The following is a 27,009-nucleotide window of genomic DNA, read 5'->3' on the forward strand; positions in this document are numbered from 1 at the left end:
CCTTATTGATGCTGATTCGTGCACCATGATAACGGGCTGGCCTTGCTGTGCCCCCCGGGTAGAGGCTGACTCATACCAGCTTTGCTTTAAGGTAATGCAGCAGGGGCAGATGAAGAAAGTAGGAAGCTGTTGAGATATGGCTTGGCAGCCCCAAAAAGCCAACTGTGTCCTGGATCACAGCAAAAGATGTGCGGCCAGGAGGTCAAGGGAGGTGATTCTGCCCCTCTACTCTGGTGAGACCCCACCTGCAGTGGTATGTTCAACTCTGGGGTCCCCAACATACAAGGGACATGAATCAGTAGGAGTGAGTCCAGAGGAGGGCATGAAGTTGATCAGAGAGACCTGGAGCACCTCTCCTATGAAGACAGGCTGAGAGAGTTGGGGCTGCTCAGCCTGGAAAAGAAAAGGCTCTGAGGAGACCTTAGAGCCCTTCCAGTACAGAAAGAGGCTACAGGAAAGCTGGAGAAGGACTTTCCACAAGGGCATGTCATGATGGGACAAGGGAGAATGACCTTAAGCTTAGGGAGGGTGGGTTTAGATTTGATATTAGAAGAAATTCTTTGCTGTAAGGGTGGTGAGGATACCCAGAAAAGTTGTGGATGCCCTATCCCTGGAAGTGTTCAAGGCCAGGTAAGATGGGTCTTTCAGCAACATGGTCTAGAGGGAGATGTCTGTGCACCCACACCAGGGGTGTTGGAACTGGGTGATTTTTAAGGTTCCTTCCAACCCAAATCATCCTATGATAGTACAGCCCCATCTGATGCCTCAGCTGAAGTGGTGTGAAGGGCAGGGATCATTCAGCTGGCAGCACTGATGGCTTCGTGTCCTGCTGCCACTGCACGGTCCCAGTCTGTATGCAAGGCAGGCCCCTGAAGGCACATGAAATCAAGGTGGGCATCCTTATCCTCACACTTCTGCCCTGCCTGAAGTTTCTCTTCCAGTTCTGATTGTTTCCTTCTACCATGCTGCCTCCCTCTAGCCTATATGATCCTCACTCCTTTTCCTAAGCAGGGCTGTGTGAAGAGGACCATTTCTTGCCTTTTTCCTGCAGTGTCTGTCCTGGGTAGATATTATGGGTCATAGACTGCCTCACTGTGTAGTTGCAGAGCATCAGCGGTAAGAGGGGTCAAGGCATCTGCAGTGCTTCTGATTGGTACTGAGAACAAGGTGGCTTCTTTCAAAATCATTTTGTAGAGGCATTTCTAGGAAGGTGCATTTGTGGGATGGTGTATTTTTAGAGAATTTTACTGTGTCCCTCAGGTGTGTGTGTAGTGCTCCATTTGCTGCAGCACAGAAAAGACACGGAGTTGGATATAGCTCCATTTCCTCACTAGTTTCCATTTGTTAGCAAACCTTTGGAGTCACAGCATGAATGCTGATCCCACTTGATTTAATCAGGAGCTGCTCTTAACTCCGGCAGCTGGTTTGTGTGGGAAACATTTCAAGAGAGAAGAAACTTGCTTCTGAGGCTTAGCCAGTGAAAACAAGTGTGAGTTGCTGCAAATGAGCACAGCACCATAGAAGTTAGTGCTGTTTCTCACAATTAGAACTGGATCCTTGCATCTTCTCTCTGCAGTGCTCCTTCAAATATTGTTACTGGAATCAGGATATATCAATGTGTGTGTATATATTTTTTTTTTTCCACAGTGGAACTGCTTTATGCCAGTGAAGGGTCAGTCATGCCATGTATATTTTTTTTCGCAGTGGAACTGCTTTATGCCAGTGAAGGGTTAGTCATGCCATTTTTTTTCAGGCTATCTCCAGTTTAGACTGACATACAAGTAAGTGGCATGCTGATGTTAGCAGCAAGTAGGGTCTGAGTATCCATAGAGCTTAAAATAGTGGAAGGAGCACAAAACGTTGTGGGGAACTGTTGGACGCAAATAAAATTATAATGTGAGTATCCCCTCTACTTTATGCATGTGTGTGGACATGTTGCCCCATCTGCTGGGGTCTGCTGCAGAAGTGCCACCACAGCAAGGTTGCTGTTGTCACAGGGAGAAGAGCACTGTCACAGCTGAGGAGGAAGAGGCTCACAAAGGTGTATGTGAGGGGTGCCCTGCAGTTCTCACACATTTTATCAGGCAGAGCCCGGGTCTCTCGGGCGTGAAACACCCCAAAATGTAGAAATAGCAGTATAACTGTCAGCATGGCACAGGGAGGAGGGAAGCTGTGCAAAGCACCACTGTCCTTGCTGTTTTATGTGTTAAGGACATCTTGCTGCAGCCTGTGGTGTTCCTGCCATCTCTGCTGAGTGATGGGTCATGGCATTGGCCCCTGAGCCCTCGGAGTCATGCTGGGTGGCTTTGCCCTGGCAGCCAGGAGGAGTCCTTGCCTTGGGAGGGAGGCACAGCCTGGGATCTCTCACTGCACGGCTGCTCCTGTGCTCTGGGTGCAGATGTTCATGACCAGCAGTTATGTGCTGTGTCTGGGGTTCAGCTCAGAGCCTGCAGCACCCCAGGGCAGGGCACATGTGGGGAGCCTTAGCACCACCCGTTTGCTGTGACAGTGTCCCTGAAGCCAGGCCAACTCTGAGACAAACTCTCCAGGTACAGCACTTACAGTAAAACTGCAACAGTCCCCTCTTCCAAAGCCAAGAAGACAAGGTCTGGGCATTGTTCTAGAGAAATGTAGGAAGAAAAAGAATAAAATAGTTGTATTTATTTTCAATAACTCATTCAGGTTGAACGGGTAAGTAGTTTTACAGTGCTGATTTATGGGCTGTTGCAAAGTGCAAGAGCTGCTCATGATTGCAAATTTCATTGATTTTGACTCCAAGAATTTCAGTACAGTAATGTTTTATATAGTTTTCTCTCTCCCCACTCCTGCCATTTGAAGTAATAACAATGATTTGCCTTTATGCAGCCCAAGAGCAGACACAAGTCAGGTGGTGGGAAGAGAACCTGGGCATCCTGATTTACAGACCCAGGTCTGCTCCTTTCAGAGGGGAAGCCTTTCTTTACAGAAAAAATGCCCTGTCTCCATGAGCAAAACCACTACAGCAACAATCCATGCTTTATCATGCAGTTAGCAGGCAGTCTCTGCAGGCTCATTTGTCTTATTACCACTCTAAGGACACTTGACCATGCCTAATCCATGGCCCCACCAGCATAAAGCAGCGTGCTGGTTCCAGTTGGCCCTGATCGTGGTGCTGATGGGTCGTTATGCCCCTTCCCATGGTGTAAGGCTTCCAACAGTGGTTTGGTCTTTCAAAATGAGCCTTGGCTCTGGCTGTGGTAGCAGCCATGGTGTGTGATGCTGTGCAGTTTTGAAAGATCTGTATGTTTTTAGATGATGAGCACTCTCCAGCTATTTGGGTTTGGGGTTCCTATGAACAAATGCTTGTGTTCTGGGTAGCTTCACTGCCTCTTCCTAGCCCAATTCGTTCTCTTCCTGCAGAAGTAGCACTCTGTCATATGGGTGTTTGGCATACTGCAGCTTGCATTTACATTTATGTGTAAACCCGCCAGAAAACATTTCTATTCTTACTGGCCCAGATTCCTCCTGCCCATGACTAACCATTGCTGAGCCACAGGAGTTAGCATCATTGCCTTTAAGTGCTGCAGGCCTGTCTTCTCAAAGGTTTATCTCTGCTTTTTTTTAATTAAGTATGAATTTGGGGGCAAGCTACATCCCACTGTCTATTTAGGGAAGAATGAATGCCAGAAATCCTGCTTTGGGCGTGTGAAGTCAGTTCAGAAGAATTCAGAAGAATTGGTCTCAAAGAGCATATTGTATTCTACTTCTCTTCCCAGTCTGAGTTCTTCTAGTATCTGCAAATGTGAGAGGCTTTGCAGTGTTGTCTCTGGTGAGCCTGTGTGTGATGTGCTGAGACACTGCTCCCAAGCACTGCTGCAGGCAGCACACCCCTCTCCTGTTTGACTCATTTCGGGTTCTCAGACGTCAGGCTGCCCTAGCAAATGCCTCCCAGCAGCTACAAGAGAGGGACTGGGAAGTGTGCCATGCTGTGCTCTGCCTCGTCAGTGTGGGGAGACAGGAGGTGGAGTGACAGCAGCTCCTCCGTGTGTCTCAGTTGGCTCCCAACAGTGCAGGTTGCTCTCAGGTTTGCTGACACCCTGGTACTGTGCTTTGCTTGCACTGAGTCTCTGCCTGCCTGGACATCCTGATGGGTAGGAGGAATGGAGTGGAGTCCTCAGAAGAGAAGTGGGTTTAGACTGTGCTTTTTGTCATGAAACTGTTTGCTAATGACAAGAATATTTTTTCTAAAAAGTAATTAGAAAAAAAAAGGCTCTGTACAGCTTTTTCTCTTGCTGGCCAGTTTCTATGTCAGTCCAAGTCTGCTGTGAGCCACGCTGAGCCACTGCCTGTTGTTGCTTGGGGTTTGCACCTGGGCACTGCCTGGGAATACAAGAGAACTTGCTGCTACCTCCCCCATACCGTCCCTTCTGCTCCTCAGCCTCCACTCCTAAACTTTGCTATCAAGAGTCTCTCTGTGTCACTTACTAGTGCTTGTGCTCATTGTGTTATCCTGGTGTGCACAGGTGTCACATGAATCCATCACAGTCCTCACTTCTGGAACCCACAGTGTAGCTTCTTCTGCCAGGGAAAGTGACCCACAGCTCTAAGGGAGGGTTGATGTTTGAGGTTTTTTTTTTTCTCTTCCTATTTCAGCACATCTATTTTCATCTTCCCTATCACTGTGTATGGATGCACACACACCTCTGGCATTATTGTCATCCAAATTTTATCTTCCCACATAAGACTTTTTTTGTGGTAAATTTTCTTGGAGCTCTCTAGGAAGTCTAGTTTTATGCAGGACTATCCTATTCTATTGTCCTGATGTGAGATGAATAGCTTGGCAGAAACGTAGGAGGTGTACAAATGAAAACAGAAGTTTCCAGTTCTCTAGAAATGAACACAGTGTTCTTGCTCTGTTTATAAAAGCCCAGTTTGCTTTCATTGAAAACACTATGGTTTTGCCTCTGATTTTAGCGGGGGCAGGACCAAGGGCTGTGGGGAGCATGGGCAGAACTGTTTTCCTCCCACAGACTTGCAACTAAGGCGCCTTGTTCTTCCGGCTGCAGAGCGCTGCGATGACTGGGGTGTGGACACCATGAAGCAGATCCAGATTTATGATGGGGAACCTGCCAAGATCAAATGCCCACTTTTTGAGACCTTCTTGAAGTACAACTATAGCACAGCCCACTCTGCTGGCTTAACCCTGATCTGGTACAGGATCGCGCAGGACCGGGATCTGGAGGAGCCCATTAATTACCGTCTACCGGACAATCACATCAGTAAGGATAAAGACACCCTTTGGTTCTGGCCTGCTCTTCTCAATGACACTGGGAATTACACCTGCATGCTCAGGTAGGTTGTGGGTGCAGCTTCTGTACCTCTTCAGTGCAATCAAAGGACTTTAGTGGAGGTGGGGAAACAATGCTGTTAGCACCAGATCTTTCTGTAGGGAGACAACCATTTACATAAGCATTAATAGGAAAAGAATGTTACAATTATAAGACCGCTCAGTGCTGAGCCAATTTACATGGCAATAATGCTTGGAGCCTTGCAGACGTTAATGAGCGTGCCTCTCCTTGCTGCAAGTGTCCGTGAAAATATTATTGCTGAGCCCATGGCAAAATCCACAGGCGCTCACCATTAAGAAGTGATCTGCAAGTCTAGAGTAAAAATAGCTTCAGATGCAGGGGTAATGTTTTGACTGCACACTAATTTGGCAAAGATTCATGAGATTCAGACTTCGAGGAAATTAAAAGTGTCTAACTGTGGTGCAAAATGAACATAGCATCTGCTATGCACAAGAGCTCTTTTTGATCTTCCTCACGTTGTCTTTTGTCTGTGTCTTTGACCTTATGATCTGCTTTAGCAGCAGGGGAGTGGATGTTGCTTGTTAGTCATCTTTATAGGCTTTTCTGAGCTTGTGTGGCCACCTCTGGTGGGGTTTTCTTTCCCATTTATAAATGAGTTAACTAAGGCTGTACATACCTCATCAGCACTATGACGCTCATTATTGCAGATGTAATTTTTATTTCACTCCGCTGCTGTAGGAGTAAACAAGTTTCAACTAATCAGCCCTGTTCTCATCCACCCTTAGGAACACAACCTACTGCAGCAAAGTTGCATTTCCCTTGGAGGTTGTTCCAAAAGATGAGCACTCTTGTGTGAGCCATTCCATAAAACCTCCTGAGGAGATGTTCTACTTGGAGCACGCCAATCAGAAGATCACATGTCCAGATATTGATGGGTTTTACCCTGCCAGCGTGACACCAACTGTCAAGTGGTACCTGGTAAGAAGGACGTACTTGGGCGGCGGGGGGATGCAGTGGTGTGTGTGAAAAAGCAGTGGTTGGCATGACAGTCATGGAGCTGCATTTCAGAGTCTCCCCAGTGACAATGCTGTTAATGAAGCTTTACTAATTTCAAGAGCTTTGCTTCCATTGAGTTCAAGGGTAAAACTGCTCTTGGAAAGGAACTGAGAGCTAACACTGAAGCTTTTTTGACCAGCGCGCACAAGTGAAAAATACTCCTAGGAGGGATTTAGGTGGCTCAGTTCAGTTATGGGCAGTGTGCCTGACCTGCTGTGTGAGCCTCTCAATTCCCTGTAAAGGAAACTGTCATTCATATTCCCTCTTCTTTAAAAAAACCTACCTATTAATGAAAATTGCATCCTTTCCAAAATCCTCTGAGGTCAGCAAGTGAAGTTGTACATCAGGCTCTGCAAGGACAACGGGTATCCTGTTTGACACAGTTCAGCAAACCTCTTTTCTAAAGACTGAGACATCTCTACTCCACCCTTCATACTTTTCTGATGATCAGACTGTCTCCAGCCATCCTCAGGCTCTTGCCTACAGAATTACTGCTCAATTTTATTAAATTTGATCTCACCCATTCTCTCTAGGTGGATGCCTTTAGTCAGTAGAGAATAAGAAGTCTCAGGGGATGTAAAGTCAGAGAGATATGGGAATAAATTCTTTAATAACATCCTATAAAGTGCTTTTGTATTTCTAGGTAGAACATTTTGTATAAGTGAATTTAATAATAAAGGAAGTTGTCAACAAATGTATCTGCTGATTAAAAAAAAAATTTAAAAAGACCCAAAAGAAAAACCCCACCTCTAAAACTGTGCAGGAAAAACTTCCTCTTGTATCAAGAGGGGCTGTTTCACTCCAGTAGTTTAAATGCTTTACTTGTATTGTTCATTGAAATTCACATCTCGGCAATCAATTAGCAGAATGAAACAAAAAGCCCCTTGGAAGTAATTTTTCAGGCAGCAAGTCATCCCATGCCTAATAAAAATCATTAAAAATGGTATATGACCCCTGTCTTAAACTACCCCATTAGGATGTATCTGATTTGGAAATGTACCATTCAAAAATAATCTCTTAGAAAATGTGCACATCTTTGGGCTTTATGACAGTCAAGATGTTATCTGCATAACCTCTTTCTGAAAAGGGATCTCCAGCTTGGTATTTTGGCAGAGTTTTTCTGCCTCACCTGACAGAAAGAGAGGAGTTATTAAGGTTTATGTACTACTGATTCTCGTTTGCTATTTGCAAACTCTGGGGCCTCATCCTCTGCTGAATTCAGCCAGGAGAGCTTGATTAGTCCCAAAAGAAGGACATCAACAGGGTACATGTCCTTTAGTTTAGTATCCATTTGTGAATATGTCATCGTTTTCTTCTTGTCACTTTTTACTTTTATTCTTCACTCTGCTGAGGTGCTCACTTTGATTGCCAAGGTACTTCTGGATCAGAGATCTCTTTTTTATAAAACTGTCTGTGTTTAAAGTGGGATAAAGCTGTTAGGGTGATCTGCTTCATCACTTCATTTTCAAGGTGAACATAGCAGTCTATATTCCAGCATGCTCAAAGTTCATGGTATTTAGGTCTGACCTACATCATGATCCCAAGTGTCATATTAACAGTTTAAAATCAGATCTTTGTAGTAGCATTTAAGCTGGTATCTGTACTTTTAAATCCCAAACTCAAGTGTTTTTCTGCCTGACTCCAGAACTGCAACTCGGTGGATAACTTCTATGAGAGATATCCCCAAGGGCCCAAGCTTGTCATTGGCATTGTCCGCAGTGCATATAAAGGGAATTACACTTGTATTGTGACATTCAAGGACCATGGAAGAACCTATAATCTCACCAGAACCATAAAGATGAAGGTGGTGGGTAAGAATGACTTTAAAATGAGTAAAATGCATGTGGATAACTGCAGAAGTGGTAAAAACAGCTGGAAGAGTTTGTTGCAGAATCCATTTGTGGTTGTATTCAATCTGCATTACCCAACTGACCTGGTGTATTTTTTCTTGCTGGGGTCAGACTTGTGTGACTGCCCAGAACATACTGCAGTAGAGGTCTCTCCCACCACCATGTCAAATATCCCAAACACAGAGAGTGGCCAGGCTCAGGCTGTTGAGGTTCAGCCCATGAGATGGCCAGGGGTACCCTCTGCTGGCATGTGAATGCATAACCCTGGCACTCCTGCTCGTGGTCTCCCGTGCCCTTTGCTTGTCATTGTTTGTGGGATTGTCACTTTATAGCCAACTTGTCTCGATCTTCTTGGAACCTCAAAGCCATTTTTGCTGGGGTTGAGACTGTTAATCAGCCAGGTAGAGCTCCAGGTACCCACTGCTTGGATGCGTCTGTCCCACACCTGCCAGGGAATTGTAGAGTTGAAAAACCTAGTGAGCTGTAGGATACATCCTGAGTTCCACGGGAACATCTGATTTAAGAGATGAAATAAATATATGTGACAGGAAATGATGTTTTTATTTTGTTTTTTAGAAGCAGCAGTAAAAAGAAACCGGTGCAGGTTATGCCTTGAGGGAGATGAGAAGGGTATGGAGCTCTTCTGATGTGAGAGGCCCAAACTAGCTTACCTAAACTTTGGAGGATCCTCAAAATCTGGATCTGGCCCTCAGTTTGGGGACTAGGATTAGATTTGTGTATGCATGGAACTCTGCAGCAGAAATGCATCAGGAGTTAGATTTGGGAATGTGCTGTGTGGTGTGAGGGCATTGGGAGTGAGGCTGCAAGGATTCCAGGTTTTCATGAAGTGTGGGTCCCCATGGGGGGCTCTCTGTTGTCTCCTGCAGGATCTCCGAACAAGGCCTTGCCACCACAGTTCACCTCTCCAAATGAGAAAGTTTTGTACGAACTGGAAGCAGGTAAAGTCCAACACTCGCAGCCTGCCAGTGAGACAGGGAGACCCAGCCAGGCACAAAGCTCTCCCCTGCCCCTGCATCCCCGCTGCTTTCCCTCGCAGAGCACACGAGCTGCCATGAGTTGCCTGGTAGACAGTGTGGGATGCCAGTTCTTGATGCCAGAATAGGAGAGCACAGCTTTAAAAGTTGATTTTTTGCAAGCACAAATAAAGACAGATATTCAGGCACGGAGATACAGAGCTGCAGCTGCAGAAGCAGATGAAATGGGGACACCCAGCTGCTTAGAAGAATTCCTGTAGGACCTTGTCTCAGCCCTGGCCCTGGCTGTGGTTTGCTCCCATCCTCCCTCATTCACCCCTAGAGTGGCTTCAGCCTTCTAGCCAATTCTTGCTCATCTCTCCCTTTCTTTGGCTGATGACTTCCTAATTAATGACAGCTCTCCTTCTGCTGACCTCGCAGCACTGGGTAGTGGGGTACCACACCCTTTCCCTCACCCCTTCCCCCACACCATCAGTTTTGCCTAATAGCTTTTTGGAGCAATTCCCTATATCAAATGGATTGTGTCCCATTACATTGCTGTAATAAATGTGGTGCCAATGATGATGATTAGCACCAGAGTCTTCACTTTAAAGAACAGCTCTTTTGGCTCACAAGGTCAGATTTCATCCATAGTCCTCTGTAAGATAAAATCACTTACAGGCTGATCACAAAGATATTCACACTCCCAAGTCTGATCTTAAGCAGAAGTCAAATTCTAGAAGTATTTCCAAACCAAAATGCTTTTATGGAGCTTGATCCTTCACTTTATGGCATCTGTCCCCTGTGCAGTGGGTTTGATTAACACTGCCCAGCTTTCCAAGGATGTGGTTGGCATGGAGCATGTCCCTTTGGGTGGGTCACTTGGTGCAGTCAAGGAATTTGTAACACATTTGAGAAGGCAGGATATTTTTTTCTATTTATCTATCTGTCACAAATCATCATGTCCAGGGATGTTAAGCTGTTATTACAGTTTATGTCAGAAAGTGGATGTTGGCCTCATTCCTTCCTGCAGGGAGGCAGAGCTCAGGCTGGTTAGGTTTTGGACAGCACAAAAGTAAGCCTGGTGCTGTTCCTGCTCTGCAATACCTTTTTTCCTAGGAGATGATGGTCCTTTCTTTGCAGGTGATGACCTTATCCTGCCCTGTGAGGTTTTCTTCACATTCCTGAAGGACTCCCGGACTGAGGTGTGGTGGACCATAGATGGGAAAAACACAGATGACATCACAGACCCCAAGATAAAAGTCACACAAAGGTAACACGTAATGTGAACCTTCATTTGTATCTCTGGGTCCTGTGTGGGTACAGGCATGTGACAGTCCTAATAGAGTGTGGAGTCTCCCTGTTAATCAGAAGCCCCTGTGTTTGCACCATGCTGTGATGAGCAGCAGGAGCTCCAAGGAGGGGGCCTCCTGTGTCATATCTTATGGATTAGTTTGAGGGAGCTTTGTTAACCAGTTCTCATCATCGTTTGTTCAGGTCCTGGTAGTGATGCCAATAGGTGGTGCTGTTGTGGGACTCACAAAACAGGGGCAGACAATGCTATTTAGAGGAGTGTTCCCAAATAGCAAAAGGGATAAAAGTGTTTCAGAAAAACAGAAGCTGAAAACAAAAATGTAATATTAAACATAGTATTGATTAGGAAGAATAGAGGTTCAATCACATAAATAACTCAAATGAGGATCAAAGTCCCGTTTGCTGGATGCTGAATTACAAGTGGAAGGCAGTCACTGCCCCAGTTGATTTGCAAACCAGTGTAGAAAAAGGAAAGGCAAAAGGAAATACTGTATCCCCATTTTGCAGATGGTCAATTCAGGCAGAGAGAGACAAAGTGACTCATCCAGGACTGCACAGAGAATGTGACGTGAGCTCTGAATCTTGAGTTCATGAGATCTTCTTGTTTATAGGCAAGAACTTCCATTTCCTCTAAAAGGCAACGTGGCACAGCTGCAATGAGAAAATTGTGAGTGGTAAAATAAATATTAAGGAAAATCAGATAAAGGAATAGCTGCAGCTGTATTAAAGGCTGAAGTGTATATTGATTTATAAATATCATTTTATGTGTTTTGGACTTTTTAAAGAAAGAGGTTATATCAGGGAAAGGAATATCTGTCGCTAAAAGCTTGCTGCACTTTCACATGTGTAATGCTCTAGTTTTTCTCTTACAGTGAAATTACTAGAGATTTCGAAGACAAAACTCTGATAAGGACTCTAACAGTTGCAAAAGCCACAGCAGAAGACCTGAAGCGGAACTACACTTGCTATGCCAGGAATGCCAAAGGCGAGGAGCACAGCCAGGCTGTAGTGCGCATGAAAGGTACGGCACCTGCAGAGCAGGGCTGTGCACGGAGGGGTGCTCCGGGGGGCTCTTGCTCCTGCCTTGAGGCTTGCCCTGCAAAACAGTAAGGGAGCAAAGAATTCCATCAGGCCTTTTTGTCTCACACAGTCTGTTCTGTGGGCACTGCTGCTTTATTGCTGTCATACTGCTCCTCTTCTTGGAGGCAAGGGAACAAAGGGCACTTCCATAGGCAAATGCCTGGGGAGAGAGAGGGGTGGACAGAGCTGTTGTCCTCTCCCCGTCCATGTACCGCAGCTGAAGCAGAGCTGAGGGGACAGGCAGCTTGAAATTATTTCAGGTTACTTGATTGCATGATACAATAGCTAGTTGGCATCCTGCAGAAGACAGACTGCACTCGCTGGCATTGCTCAGGGAGTGAGACAGTCACACCATGATGCTCTGTGGTTTTATTCCTTGCTGTCATGATCTTGCAATCTAGATACAGCCACCTCAGCATGGATGGTATAGACTGATTCAGCTCTCTTCTGTGGGGTTTTTCCTACATCTTTTTTTCATCACAGATTTTGTTCTTGTTTCCCAGACCCACCTCCCAGTAATAAAAGCTATGTGAGGCTTTCTGATTAAGGTTGATTTTTCTGCCTCCTTATCAACCTCATCTAGAGCTTCAACACATGCTTTTACTCTAAGTCAGACCTCCCCTCTCCCACAAGAAGTGCTGCCATGCCTTGCGTAACTCACGCCAGACACCTTCTTCCCTCTACTCTGCATTACAAGCACAGGAATGCTCATGGGAAGGCTCACTGGAAGATCTTTTTCTTCTTGGTACTTGTCCTCCTTTTTTAGTCTCATCCCTCTGAGACAAACCTTTTCTGGATTGTTAGGAAGGAACAATAGACCAAACACATAACTGAGAAAGGCTGAAACCATCTGCCAGTGTGTTCATACTCCATATGTAATTCTTCTGGGGTGATAATATTTGTACATGTAGCAGAAGTGAATCTGAAATAGTCACATTCTTTCTCTATATAACAGTGCCTAAATACTGGTTTCTAGTGAACTGATCCTCTCTCTTCCTCCCCACATCTGTTCTTGGTTAGTTGACTGGGTTTGCTCTGAGCAGACATGGTTATCCATCACTCCTTCTTCCTGCTCTTGCAGCAGCAAAATCCAAGAACCATAGAACTCTAGCAGCAGCTAGAGAACCTTAGGCTAAGCTCTCTGCAGCCCATCCCACTGTACATCCCGTGACAGCATCAGGCATGCCAGAACCTAACCCCTCAGCACCTGCCTTCCAGTTTTTAGCAAGTGGCTCTATATGTTGGCTCTAATTCTTTCATTACATTAGGTCATGTACATTTCTTGCTTTTTCCTGGATGATGTCCTTCTCCTTCTCATGTACTTCTGCTGCTCATCACCTAATGAACATTGATAAATTCCTTCCATTTTCGATTTTGTAATTCAGTTTTATTAGAAACGTATTAAATATTGGAATTTGGTGGTGTTTCCACTCCCTTTTGTTCTTTTATTGTGCAGTTTGTCAGTGTGCACATCAACTGCCACCAACAGAGTTTCCCAGGGACACAGTTAGAAATTTTCTGTTCTTAGTACGAAGAAACAGCAGTGGTGTGACAGACAGTGTATAAGTTGGAGGGGGTCTGTGATATTCTGGCTTGATGCCCACAGGTTGTCCTGTTTGTTTGCAAGCATTTCAGTTTTTCTGTAAGGAACTCTGATTCTTCTTTCATTGTAGAAAACAGTCAGGCCATGGCTAATTATATCCTGGGTGTCAGTCTGGGACAAGCCACAAGACCTGTGTCTGTTTGATAGGGAGGGAGCATGGTAACCATTGCCTTTATTTTGATGCAGATGCTTTACCTGGATCTCTTAGAAGTCAGAGCAGTTGTGTGTGAGAAAGAAACAAGCCTGACACTGCATAAAATTCCTGGGAAGCAGGGAAGAAAGTAGATTACACACTATCTGAGAACAGGAAAGGCGTCCCGTTTTCTTTGAAGCCTGCAGACCTTGAGGAAACGAACAAACTGTCAGGCCGACGGATTTATGACAGGCCTGCAACGGGGTTGTGTGTGAAGGGCTGAGCAGAGATTCTCACACTGAGTGTATAAGTACTGTCTTAACTCTGCAATAAACAGATTCATTTTGCTCTCAGCTTGTGAGTCTCACATTCGTACGCTGACTGTTGTGTTTCCCCAAGAGTTTGCTGATACTGCTGAGAAGGTCATGTTCCTCTTCTGGCTTTGGACTGTGCAGGTTTCTTCCACCAACAGATCATTCTACCACTGGCTGCTCCCAGGGCCTCACTCAGAGGCAGAAGTCCAGCCTGTGCTATGGATTTGCTCTGCCAGCATAACCAGACCTAATAACCCAGAATGGGGCTCCAGGGTGGCCAGCCATCACGAAAAGCCTTGGCCACCTTACTCTGAAGGGTCACCTTGGCACCTGGCTGTTCCTCTGTGGTGTTTGGCTGTGTGTGACACAAGTTTGTTCCTGCCTAGCTGAAGGCCCAACCTGTTCTTTAAACCTGACCCCCTGTTTATTTTTGTCCTCAGTTGTAGCACCCAAGTACACCGTGGAGCTGGCCTGTGGTCTGGGGGCAACCATCCTGCTCGTTGTAGTGCTCATAGTCATCTATCATGTGTATTGGCTTGAAATGGTCCTCTTCTATCGGGCTCATTTTGGGACAGATGAAACCATTCTAGGTAAGGATTTAAAGAGCTTTCATTTATTCATCCTGCTGCAGGCCAGGCCCTTTGTTTTCATATAGGATTTTTCCTGTAAGCTATTTTTAACCCTCTTCACAGCATAATGACGTTTTGACCTTCCATTTCTCTACCTACATGCAGTTGTGTGGGTCATTTTAGAGCAAGAGGAGTCAGGCTTTTGGCTCAGGGGAAAGGAAGAAATTCTCTCTATTCTCTGCAGAGCTGGAACATAGACATGGCAGGTTCCCAGAGCACTGCCCTGCTGATCTAGCTGTGTCACCCAAGCTAGATTGTCAGCATAAGTCATCAGGTTTCAGTATGTCCCGGGTTTCCCTGGTGACTCTATGTAAGGATTCATGATCTGATCCAGAGTGATCTGCTTTGAAATGTGGGAAGGCATCCAAAAGGGTGGATGTGGAAATCACCGTTCTGTCCTCAGTTCTTCCACAGCTTCCCTGTGTTACTGGGAGTTCATTGCTAGGGACTCTGAGGTGAGATTTCCTCCTCTGGAGGAGGAGGAGGGTGTTTGAGCCCTTGCAGCTTGTGGTGTGAACCTGCCACGGGGGTGCGGCAGCTCTCAGAGGGTGTAGGCAGGGTGCAAGTCTCTGTCTGGTGGGACTGCTCATGTGGATAAACAGCAACTAGAGGGAGCAAAGTCAAAGATGTCAAAAGACAAAAGATGCCTGGACAGAACGGGTTGGTCTGTGGAAATCTACATGCCTTAACCTGCAGTGCCTGGGCTCCAAGTGAGCCTTCCTAGCTGCTTCTCTTGCAAGTCAGAGGCCCGGCATGGGCAGTGTCACAGGTGTCCCTTCTGCCGTTTGTGTCTCCCTGTGCTCCCGCTGCCCAGACGGGAAGGAGTACGATGTGTACGTGTCCTACGCACGCAACGCGGAGGAGGAGGAATTTGTGCTGCTGACACTGCGGGGAGTCCTGGAGAACGAGTTTGGGTACAAGCTGTGTATCTTCGACAGAGACAGCCTCCCTGGGGGAAGTGAGTATCTCACAGGGGCTGTGCTCCATGCACCTCCTCTCTTTATTGTTCTTTGAGTTATTGATCATTGATTGCAACAAGCCTATCCAGATGATTTCTTGGATTTTTTTCCCCATCACTGTTAATGTACTCTTTTTGGTGTCTTCTAATGTTTTGGCTTCGCATGACAGTGTTGCGGATGCTCCAGGCCATGAAAAGGGCTGCTGTGGGCAAATGATGGTGGTGGTTGGTTGTTTCAGTTGCTCTTTCCAGGAGTGATGTGCAGGAATGTCAGCATGGGGAACCGGACAACTGAACTTCATGCAAGCCCTCTGAGCTGCCTTAAAAAAATGGGATAAAGTCAAAGCTAGAAGAAAAGAGGCAGGAGAAGTGTTATACTGGATCAGACTGGTAGCTCACAGAGGGTAATGGTGAATGCTTGTAAAAACCAGGAGTGTCTGCCTCAGGAAGGAGTGGAAGGTGCCAAAATCAGTGAGAAGATAATGTGCATCCCATTCATCCTCGTTAATTAGGGAGTTTGTGTCTAATATGGCATACAATTAAGCTACTATTATTAAAAGTACTATGTTGCAGGTAGTGAGACTCATCTCTTCAGTAAGATCAAGTCTTTTTCACTGTTTTGAGATAAATCATACAAGGTTCTGGCCATAGTGTCTGCTGCAGGGAGGTAGGGAATCACCAAGAATGGAAGTTTGTGAAACTCTCCAGATACACATACCTTCACACAAGTTCCCCAGCAAGGGCACAAATCCAGGCAACACTCTTGATTTTCAGTTGAAAATCAGGCTGAGTTGGCTGTATGATCCTGATGCCTATTAAAAGTTCAAAGTCTGAATTTCTGCCAGTGCAGACCACCCCACTTTGAAGTCATGGGCTTTGGCTCAGGACCCCACTGGTGACAACACCTGTGCTGAGAAAGTCCATTGAGGTCCCTTTTGAGTAGGAACAGGAGGGGCAGCTGGGTTCTCAGCCCGCTGCCTGATGAAGGGAGCAGAATCAGTCTGGGTTCTGTTATCTTTGTCTCCCAGATGGTTGACAGTATCTAGGAGCACCTTGAAGTTTGAGGGTAAATAAATATATATGTCTCAGTGAGACAGCTGCAATCCTGGTGCTGTTCCTTCTCGAAGAGAGCCTGAATGACATGGCAGGGCACCCTCCAGGCTCAATTTGCTTCATGCCAGCGTCAGGCTCAGAGCAGCTTTGCTCTGAGCCATTTTCACCAGATGTCCATCTCCCTCCTGTTCCCTCTGCTGTGTCATGCCCTGTTCATTTTGGAGGGTGTCATTTTCCTCCCAGCACAGCTCTCCTGGACTCTCTGTCCTTCACCCTTACCCCCAAACATTCCCCTCTGTGCCCCCCTCAGTCCCTGCCAGCCTCAAGCCGGCGCCAGCCCTGCGGAGCACTGCCGGAGTGGTTTGTCACTGCGCTGCCGTCTGCGATGCTGCTGGGGCTTCCCCGGTGCTTCTTAGCCAGGATTTGACTAATCTCCTTCTCAGGAAAACACGGCGGGCCAGGCAATAGCTTTTGGCAGCTAGTGTCATGCCTCCAGAGTGTGCATCTGAGTCATGGGTAGAATTATGTTGTCCTTGATGAAGAAACAGTGGGAGATGGATTATCCTGCAAGTTAGCTGACAGAAACGAATCAAATGTGCTTGACAGCTAAATGAAGTTGTCTGTCAGCATTATTTTACTCTCCATCGTAATTTCTGACCAGTCAAGAGTGTTCCCTTATCAGGGGAAGTGTGGGCGATCCTGCAACAGAGAGTACAAGTGCTGGGATTCACACTTAAAAGGGATTTTCACATTAATTGCAGGAAGGTGGCCAAGGACAGTCTACCTGCAGGTGTTAGAAAATTAAAGAGGAGCCACAATTACCGTGACGTGTCTCCAGCTCAAAGGGTGTCATTTTTGGGACACTTCACTAAAAGTCCTCAGAGTCAGTTCTAAAAATGCTCTAATCTGCTTTCATAGATGAAAGCAGCAGGAACAGACTGATGAGTAACAGGAGTTAGGATGGTAGCATTACCAAAGCAAATTATCCCATGAGGACACTCGGGGATGATGTAGATACTTATTTTGTGTGGGGAAACTGTGGCAAGAGGAGTGAAGGGAGTATCCAGAGTCATTTTGGACATCTGCCAGAGGAGGATGTAAGCATAGACATTGAGGCTTCCTGAAGCCTCTTCAGGGTGACTCTTTCCCTTGAGTTCATGTGTTGTTCAGCTGGCAATTTCCCTGCTTTGCTCCAGAGAGCCTCTTTTTCCCCTCTCTCTAGAAGGAAGCTAAATCTGAGCCTGAGATTAGCAGCCCTCTTGGCCACAAGGCATGCTCATTGTACTGGGTGGTGTCACTGGTGTGTAGTACAGTGACTTTCAGGTGTAGCTCTCTTGGTTATCTCTGTTAGCATGGGAAGGAGGAAATGCATCGACAGGTAGTCTGGAGCTGATGGAGAAGATGTCACTGTATGGGGTGGTGGGAACCAGCCCTGATCTAGGAGGTCCCACCTGGAGTCACTTGCAGGATTGGGAAGCACCAGTGTAGTCTAGAGAGGGCCTCCAAGGGATTTTATTGTCCCCTTCAAGAGGCACCTGGTGTCACAGCAGCAGCTCAGATGTTCTTGGACATCACTAACCACCTCAATGTTTCTTTCTCCCAGTTGTCACAGATGAAACCCTGAGCTTCATCCAGAAAAGCCGACGTCTGCTTGTTGTCCTGAGCCCCAACTACGTGTTGCAGGGGACACAGGCCCTGCTGGAGCTCAAGGCTGGCCTAGAGAATATGGCCTCCAAGGGCAACATCAAAGTCATTCTAGTGCAGTACAAAGCCATCAAGAAGAGCAAAGTGAAGGAGCTGAAGCAGGCCAAGGCAGCCTTGAATGTCATTAAATGGAAAGGCGAGAAATCCAAGTTCCCAAAGGGCAGGTTCTGGAAGCAGCTGCAGGTGGAAATGCCAGTGAAAAAAATTAGCCGGAGTTTAAGCCTTGATGGGTTGATGCATATCCCTGAAAAATGTTTGACACAATCAGAAAACAAACCAAAACACACCCCAAAAATCCACAAGTTAGGCCAGGGGTGGGGAGGAACTCAGGGTTTTTTCCGTGAAGGACCATGTCCCGAGCATTTCAGAGGATAGTCATGTTTTCCCTGCAGCTTTGATATTGCTCTGTCAGTAGGGAGACCAAAGATGCGAACACCCCCTCTCTGCAAATGTATGTCCTTGTTATCAACCACACAAGCCCTGGGCTTAAGGTCTAAGTTTGCTATCCAGGTGCGATGCATCCAGTACCTTGTGATAGCATGGCCAGTACTGCTAGATCCAGTTCCTATGGGGACCTTCATGAGCATCCAGGACAGAGCTTCTTTCCTCTCCTGAGTGACTTCACTCCTTTCTGGTCCTCAGTCCCTGCTGCAGAGGCTGAGGACCAGTTTGCAAGGTGTCTCCAGTGTAGAGCGTTTCCTGCATGTCCCAGGTCTGTAGTCCCAATCACTTGTGGGATCACAGACTTCTGCTGCACTGCAGGGAGCGTAGACTCTTGAGGCTCCTCATCTTTGCTCCCTACATTTCCTTTGAAGCAGATGCATCCAGGTAGTTTGGCAATGGGAAATGGCTGTTAGAGAAGCATTAAAAAAACCCCACAACTCTACTGGGTGCTATTTGTATTCTAGCACATCTATTAACAAGTGGTCAGTCTCTGGGACTCTGCAGTCTCACAAGTACTCCAGATCCTTCAGGGCTGCTTGTAATCCAGGGAAATCTCTCATGAGTACAGGCCATGGAGCATGTCTGAGAGATGTTTCTTTGTAAACTCAGGGACTTCACAAGCACTACAAGGAACCCCAGTGTACTACTGAACCTGCCTACTGTCTCTGCCACTGGCTGGGGGAAAGCGTCGTGCAAGGTGCTTCCAAGGTCTTTGGGATGACAATGGATATAAGTCCAACTCACCAGGACACCCTACAAACTCATTTGAACTTACTAAAAACTACTAGTTCTGTCCATGTAGGCAAGACTATGAGGACAGGCTGAGAAAACTGGGGATGTTCTCCCTGGAGAAGGCTCCTGGGGGACCTTATTGTGGCCTTTCAATACTTAAGAGAGGCTTATAAGAAAAGTGGGGACCGACTTTTTAGTAGGGCCTTTTGCAATGGGACAAGGAGTAATGGTTTTAAACTAAAAGAGGGTAGATTCAGACTATGTCTTCCTTTACAATGAGGGTGGTAGAAGACTGGCACAAGTTGCTCAGAGAGGTGGTGGATGCTCCATCCGTGGAAACAGTCAAGGCAAGGTTGGACAAAGCTGTGAGCAACCTGATCCAGTTGAATATGTCCCTGCTTATTGCAGGGGCGGTTGCCCTTTAAAGGTTCTTCCCAACCCAAATTGTTCTATAATTTTTATGAAGACTCTGTCCTCTCTGCCTGGTTGTGAACAACGTTGCCATTTCTAATTCAGGGCTTAGGTTTAAACTATCTTTGGCTTTACAAAGCAAGTCTCCCCCCATCTCATTTCCAGCCCAGAGCTGCAGAACAGAGGGTGTATCTCAGCTTTTGCAACATTCACACAAAATGGAAACACAAAAACCAGCTGCGTAGCTGTCCTTGCTTCAGCAGGACAGGGCGTGGTGAGTTAACCCCCATCACACAGTTCCTGCTGAGGAGGGAAGTTTCCTTTCCCGTGTAGGACAAACCAAAGCACAGTAAGTGCTTTTGACTGGCATTGACATGTGCTATGGTTCACAATGTTTTCAAGTAAAACTACATGCTCGGGGGGTGTCTCCATACCCCTGTAGTTCCCAGTGCAAGGACCTGCCCACTTAATTGTGGAGTTCAGTATTACACACACCAAGTGCGTGCTTATTTTTATTGATGGTGGTTGCTCCTGAGTCACCTTTGACTCATGCAGTTGCTCTGTTGGTGTCCAGTGGGTGAAGCATAAGCATTCATAATGGCACTATAAAAGCACTACAATTTGGAGTCTATGCACTATTCACCCAGCTGAGCTGGGAGCTTTGCAGGCGTCCCAGTAAAAAGCTCAGCCTTAAAGGTGTGGTACTGAATCCTGGTGTCAGAGAAACCTTTTGCCCTTAGCATTTTATGATTAATAATGTTATTCCAGGGCTGCAGGGAGCTACAGCCCGCCCTGCCCTTGGTCGGGTGCTGTATGTCGTGTTTAGGAATGGTACTGCACAATTCAGTGCTCCCCATGAATCCATGTGCCCCTCATTTTCGCCATCTCCCTCCCCCTGCAGAGGGCAGGAGAGGAGAATTGGAGGCTCAAAAGGTAAAGATCCTGCTGTGAGAAAAGAAAAGTTTACTGGAAACAGCAATGAGATAAGAAAATGAACAGTAACAGCAACAATACCGATGACAGAGGGTACAGGAAGTAAATGATTCACATGGAAAAAACCCCAGCAATAGACAATACCTGGCTGCTCCCTCTGCCATGCTGTGCTGGCCCAGAAGGGACCCTTTCTCCCTAAAAGAGACCCCCTTCCCCCCACCCCCCCCTGCAAATGTGAGGTGGTGTAGAGTAACTTCGGTATCCTGGACACTGCAAAAACTAACCCTGTCCTGGCCGGAACCAGGACACTGTACAAACATGGAACAGATAGGGCTTCTTTCTTACTGTCCTCTTCATCCTCCCCACCCCATGTAAGCTTTGATTTAAGCAGGTAAAAATTGCAGTCAGCTTCACTGAAGGCAGTGGAGCTCCTCATCTGCTCAGAGGTGCTTAAAAGTTCTGTTATGAGCTTTTCTACTGTGGTTGTCTTTGGAGGGACAGAGCTGCTTCCCACACTCCAGAAAATGTCATTTATAAGAGGTAGCACCCGAACCCATGCTCAGCTTTGTGAACCCATTGCAACCGTGTCATTTTGCCCGGCTTCACCTTTTTGTTTGTGTTTTAAGCATCTCTGTAATCAGCTGCCAGACCTGCAGGCAGAGGGAAGGCCCTGAGGCCAAAGCGGAGCTGTGTTAGATTGCCACATGATTTTTAAAAAATTGACTCCAAAATACTCATAAATTGAATTGACATCCCAGACCTCACTACATCACGTCTCACTTTTGGCTCAGTTACCAAGAGAACTTCTACAACAGCTGGTGAGGGGTCAGTAGCTCTGACCAAGGAAGCTGTGACCGGTCCAGAGAGATGGTCCCAAAAGGAATCGCCTTCCCGAGGCCCGGTGTCTTCCCTCAGCTGCTGGCTAGGAGGGCCCGTGCAGAGGCTGTCAGCTCTTCAGTGGTTGTCAGCTCGTGATTCCAGCTCAGCTCTGCAGGGCAGCCCCCAGGCCAGACCAGAGAGAGAGAGACGAGATGCCCCTGTAGCTGTTCCGCATGAAGGCAGCTTTATTGGTCCATACTCCGGAGAAGAGGAACCAGGGACGGGCTCTCTCTGCCCTCGCAGGGGCAGGGGGCTGGCTTTATAGGGATACAGGGGTGGGTATCAGGGGGTAAGGGCCAATGGGTTACAAAGGATCTGCATAGGGTCTCCCAGAGGATTCTGGGTTTGTCTTCTTGCCATAACTAAGAGTAGCTCCCTTTCCAGGGGAGTTCTGCTGGGAGGTTTAGGCAATCTCCTTATCTCAGCAGACGTCTCTCCAGGGCAGTGTCTGGGCATACCCCACAAATTTCTGCTGATGTTTTAGTAAATCTGATCATTTTAGGAAGGTAAATCCACCTCATGTATTTTTTCTGCTTTTATTGAAAGAGTTTTCCAAATAATTAATAGACCTGGACTTTCTCAGGCATACACTGCAGTAGCCTTTGGTGTCATTGCAACCCCAGAACAGGATTACTGAGAGACATCAGCAGAGCACCCACAAGGTGAAAGGTGTGATGGTTTGGAAGGGGCCTGAGAGTCAGAGGGAGCAGTGTGGAAGGAATAGTCCTGGAGCAGGTTCCACTCACCTGTGAGCTTTACCACTGGCTTTGCTGGGATCTGTCAGGCCAGGGGTAAAGCCCAGTCCCAACTGTAAAGCAGATCTGCAAGCACCTCAGATACGCCTGTCATTTCATTCTATGCCACAAGCGGTTTCCATTGTGGGATTCTGTCACAGCATCTGTCTGAATCAGTTGATTCATTTGAGTTTCTGTGCTCTAACCTAACATTTATCAATATGCAGCTTGTGAAAAGTTTGTCATTGTTATTTCATGGGGCAACAGCGTGGCACAAATTGGAAAAAATATCTTCCTTCCTCGTGCTGTTTGATGTCGTACAGCTGTTCCAGAGTTTTCCCTTTTCTGTATGTTTTTGCCTTTGTGTGATTTGTTCTGTGAAGTGTCAGTATTATTTTATTTTGCTTTTCAATAAAACATTTTCATTTTTGCATTTCAGTCCTTGTGCATTTCTCATAAGTACCATCTTCCCATTACATCTGCGAAATGCTGTTAAAGAAAGATGATTGTGTGTAGTCCAGGCGTCGAGACCATTTGGGGCTCCTCCTTGGAATGGGACATTTTCCTGGCTGCTTCATGCAGTGCCTGCAGAGGCACCTGAGCACCAGAGCCATCCAAGCAGAAACACGGTGACACACAGCATTCAGATGTCTCACAGCAGTGGACACACACACAGAGAAAGTCTCTGATCTGAAGCATGCTCACTTGGCAATCACAAGACAGATGGGAAGGAAGCATAATCTCTTTGCTTTAAAGATCAAATCAGAATCTTAGAAATCTGCCCAAACCACAGTAATCAAACTCACTCAGGCTACTTTGCCCATCACCTTCTAGGTTCAGTCGGCTTCATATTTTCTCATCCAAGTCAATTTCTTGCCCATTTCCCATGTTTGCCTGCCAGCAGGTAAGTTGAGAGAGAGCCCAGCACTTCCAGACCACTAGCAAAATGAGTACTGTGACAATCTATGGATTTGAGGTCTGTGGGTATGGGATCTGTGACCATAATCCTTACAATCTCTGTTACATCTTTGGGGTACATTGGGGAGACACAAGTAAACCAGTAGAAATACGTAGTGTCTTCTGCAAGCATTTAGTAAAGATGGAAAGTTTTTTAGTATAAAGCAGATAACCAAGAGTGTTGAACCCCCAGGTCCCTGCAGTGTTACTGCTGCCTGTCCCATCCAGTGCTGTTTCACTGGGAGGGAAGATCCTACCTGCACACTGTGAAGTGTCTGCTCATGAGCTGGGTAAACATTGCAAACTGAACATCCCTAGGTATCCTGGTCAGCCAAGTCTAAATGCATCCCATTCTCAGAAATCAAATATATCTTTGGAAATTTGAGCGTTTTCCCCACCAAAAAAAAAAAAAAAAGTCTCAAAAAAGTCTCAAAAAGTATTTTAAATTCAAAATTGATAAAAGAAAACCAGCACTGTCACCTCAATCAAAACATTTCATTTCAGTAACATCAGAGTCATTCATGTTAATTGAACCTGGGCTTTTTGAGCAGGCAGGTAGAATAGATGACCTCCCAGGGGCAGCTCCTGCTTACATTTTGCTGTGGTTCTGTGATTCCAGTTTCAAAAAGAAAGACCTTTCAAACCAGCAAAAGAGCTTTTTCTTTCACAAACTGTTGAAGCCTGGCTGTTTTCAAAATAGATTTCAATCAGTTGTAGAGAAGTTTGAATGAGGTCTAGACTTAGTAAACTGGAGATTGCTGCCAATTTTTTATGCCTTTGAAATAGGGTGATAAAAACATGTGATGGTGGTAAGTGACAATCCTGACAGAACTGACTGTCATCTACTTTTGGTTTCAATGAACCAGTGTTTTCCTGTGTGTGTTGGGGTAAAAATCCCCCCCAACTTCATATACAAGAAAAAACCTCTCAATTTGATTTTAATTCCAGTATTTTGTTAACAGTGCTGTACTTTCTCCATTAGGATATTACTGTATGATCATTTTTCCTATCTTGGTCTCCAAATAATCTAGTGACAATGAGTTTTACAGCTGGTCATACTTCTTTGAAAAGTATTGCTCTGTAGAATATTAAAATAAGGTGCATCCAGTGCACCTTCTGCTGTGAGATAAGAGACAGCCAAGTGCTTGGCAGAATAAGAGGCATTGCCATTGCAGGGAAGGAGCAGTATTTTTATTCATATAAAAGACCAGTTTTCCACTGTCAGGGAGAGAGGAGAGTCTTCAGCCTGAGGAATGAAGGCTTTAGCAGTGTGAAATGGAAGGGAAGCAGAAGAGCTCTTTGAAAGACATTCCTAGAGGTAGATTTTTCACTCTGAATGTGCAAGAGCTCTTACTCTAATGATCCTTGTCCTGCTTGAACACCAGCTTGTCCTTGGGTCCCCTCTCATCTCAGGCACCAGCACTTAGTAAGTGTATGTGTTTTTAAAAGTTTTTACGGTTTTATTACTCAGCTTTTGTTAATTTGCTCTCTGCCACAGCCCTATAATTCCCATCCTTTCCACTGCTCACCCTTTAGCCACAACACCTTCAATATGCTTTCTGCATCCTGAACCACAGGTAGAAGTCCAAGGACATCCTTCAGGTTTGCTGCTTTTCAAAATTTGTAATAAAAGAGATGCTGCTCTTGCCTGGCACCATTCCAGCTAAGCTTCTTGCTGAGCTTTACAACTTGCAATTAATCCCAAGAAATGCCTTGAAGGACAGTATTTCCAACCCCCATGATGCCATGGGCAGCTGGTGGAGGGGTTTAAGGCTGACATTTTTGCTTTCTAAATCTGGAGGTTTCTACTTAAAAGATGAGAGAGCATGACAGGGGGAGGTGGGTCAGCCCCTGCAGTTCGATCTGTGGCAGGATGAGATGATTGCTTTGATCCCCTGATGCAAAGGGCTGCTCAAGCTGTGTGCAGGTGGTTCCCAAATAAGAGCCACCCTTTATCAAACGCCTCCACTTCCCTGGGCAGGACTGATGCTGTGCAGGGCAGAAGTCAGAGTACAGTCATGGCATATCCTGGCTTCTCATTTACTGCCTCAGCCATCTCAAAAACCCACTGCACAGCAAAAATGCTGCCAACAGGAGTGTGGGCAAGTCAAAAGTTACAGGGCTTGTGCCACGTTTCCTTCTGTGGGAAGAGGGATCTGTGCAGGTATGCCACCAAGCAGCTTCCTTAGCTTTTCTCTCCCCGCTCCCTTCTCCTTGTGCACCCCAATTCCTCTGCCCTTGTCCTCTTAGATACCACTGAAGCCGTGTTTGACTTCATCCAGAGGAGCCGCAGGATGATCGTGGTCCTGAGTCCTGATTACTTGACGGAGAAGAGCATCAGCCTCCTGGAGTTCAAGCTGGGCATCATGTGCCAGAATGCCATAGCCACCAAGCTCATCGTGGTGGAGTACAGGCCGCTGCAGTGCACCCACCCCAGCATCCTCCAGCTGAAGGAATCTGTCTCCTTCGTCACCTGGAAGGGGGAGAAGTCCAAGCGCTCCGGCTCCCAGTTCTGGAAGGCATTGCGGCTCGCGCTGCCTCTGCGCAGCCTGAGCGCCAGCACTGGCTGGAATGAGAGCTGCTCCTCCCAGTCGGACATCAGCCTGGACCCCGTCCAGAGGAGAAGGAGCCGCTTGAAAGGGCAGCCCGACCCACGGGGTGCCACACCTGTGACTCTCACTCACGGCGGGACGGCCTCGGCCTCCGAGTCAAAGGCCAAACACCGAGCCAAGCGCTTCCTGACGTGCCGGTGTTGTGGGACCTACTGCAATGGCAGCAGCAGACTCAAGCACAAGCACCAGGCCGTGGCTGAGCCCAGGTGGGACAGTCATCTCTGCAACCCGGGCTCGGGCAGGCCCCCGGCACAGGGGCTTCAGGGCAGGGGTCGAGCGGAGCCCCCACCGGCACAGGCCCCCGCTCTTGCCCTCTGCCATTACAGTGACCTGTCAAACAACAATGACTTCTACGTGCTCTAACCCATAGGCTGAAGCGCTGCTGGTGCTGGACCAGTGGAAGAAACTCGCTGCAGCCTCAGACAGGATGTTTTTACCATGCCATAGGCACGGTGCCATGAAGTGTCAGTCCCATGCCTCCATGGAGGACTGCAGCAGTATCACTGCTGCCATGCACAGAGCAGCAGCTGGGGGCTTCCCGCCCGGGTGCTTCTCCTGAATTTAAATTGCAAAGTGGAGCTGAAAACATGTTTCTCTGGCGTTGCTTTTCCCACACCATGGCTGTGTTTGTGGCAGGGCTGCTGCTGGCGTCGGATGTGGGAGGGCAGGTCCCCAGCTGGGGCCCGGGAGGGAGGGAGTGGGGAGAAGCCATCCTGCTGGCAGTAGCCTCTGGAGAAAGGGGAGCAATCCTGCATTTTGCAAAGGCTAAAGCTTTGCTAATGAGGGTAACGGGAGCCCCTGCCACTGCAGTTATCCACTGTGGTCTAAAAGAACTTGCTCAACAGTTTTAAGACAAGCTCTTCCTCTCTAAATAAAATTGATTTCTTTAACCTGCTGTTGTAAAAAGTTCCATAGGAACTGGTAAATGCTGGAGCACTGTTCACCAGGCAGTGCCGAGGGATACGGTTTGCCCAAGCTGGCTGGGGTCCCCTCCTTTTTCCAGAGCTTGCAGTGCGCTCCTGGGCTTGGTCCCCATCCTGGCTTCACCGTTATGATGAATTTGTTCTGTCAGTTGAGTGGCCTTCCACGCAGCAGGAAAGAAAACCATTAAAAATCTAGGGAAATGTGATAAAAAAAATTCTCTGAGTAGTCAATGAGCTCAGGGATAGGAGCAAGACCTCAAAGGCTCACAGAAAACCTCCAGCGCTGAAGCCGAGGGGTCAAAACTCAACCACACTTCATTAAATAACCAAAAGAGCCTTTGAACAGTCTCCCTGGGGCTGCTGTTTCATCAGTCCATCGAGCTGGCTGTCAGCAGTGTTTCCTACTCTTCTCCTGCAATGAAAACTTC

General features: G+C 46.8%; 1 protein-coding gene across 4 annotated transcripts in view; it reads left to right on the forward strand.

Annotated features, from left to right (window-relative positions):
* The window catches only part of LOC104687925 (interleukin 1 receptor accessory protein), a 50,258-nt gene extending 23,705 nt beyond the window's left edge, over positions 1-26,553 (forward strand). For 2 of the 4 annotated variants that reach the window (XM_039556913.1, XM_039556915.1), the window contains exons 3-11: positions 5,046-5,331; positions 6,074-6,266; positions 7,990-8,155; positions 9,082-9,153; positions 10,312-10,441; positions 11,355-11,503; positions 14,053-14,202; positions 15,056-15,199; positions 25,297-26,553. In XM_039556913.1, the coding sequence (XP_039412847.1) occupies positions 5,046-5,331; positions 6,074-6,266; positions 7,990-8,155; positions 9,082-9,153; positions 10,312-10,441; positions 11,355-11,503; positions 14,053-14,202; positions 15,056-15,199; positions 25,297-26,021 (2,015 nt within the window). In that variant the 3' untranslated portion in view covers positions 26,022-26,553. Of the gene's footprint in view, positions 1-5,045; positions 5,332-6,073; positions 6,267-7,989; positions 8,156-9,081; positions 9,154-10,311; positions 10,442-11,354; positions 11,504-13,351; positions 14,012-14,052; positions 14,203-15,055; positions 15,200-17,855; positions 21,365-25,296 lie in introns of those variants that run through there. The other 2 variants (XM_039556916.1, XM_039556917.1) reach the window with 2 other exon arrangements.
* The last annotated feature ends 456 nt before the right edge of the window (positions 26,554-27,009 follow it).

This window comes from Corvus cornix, chromosome 9 (assembly GCF_000738735.6).
Source record: "Corvus cornix cornix isolate S_Up_H32 chromosome 9, ASM73873v5, whole genome shotgun sequence".
NCBI lineage: Eukaryota > Metazoa > Chordata > Aves > Passeriformes > Corvidae > Corvus > Corvus cornix.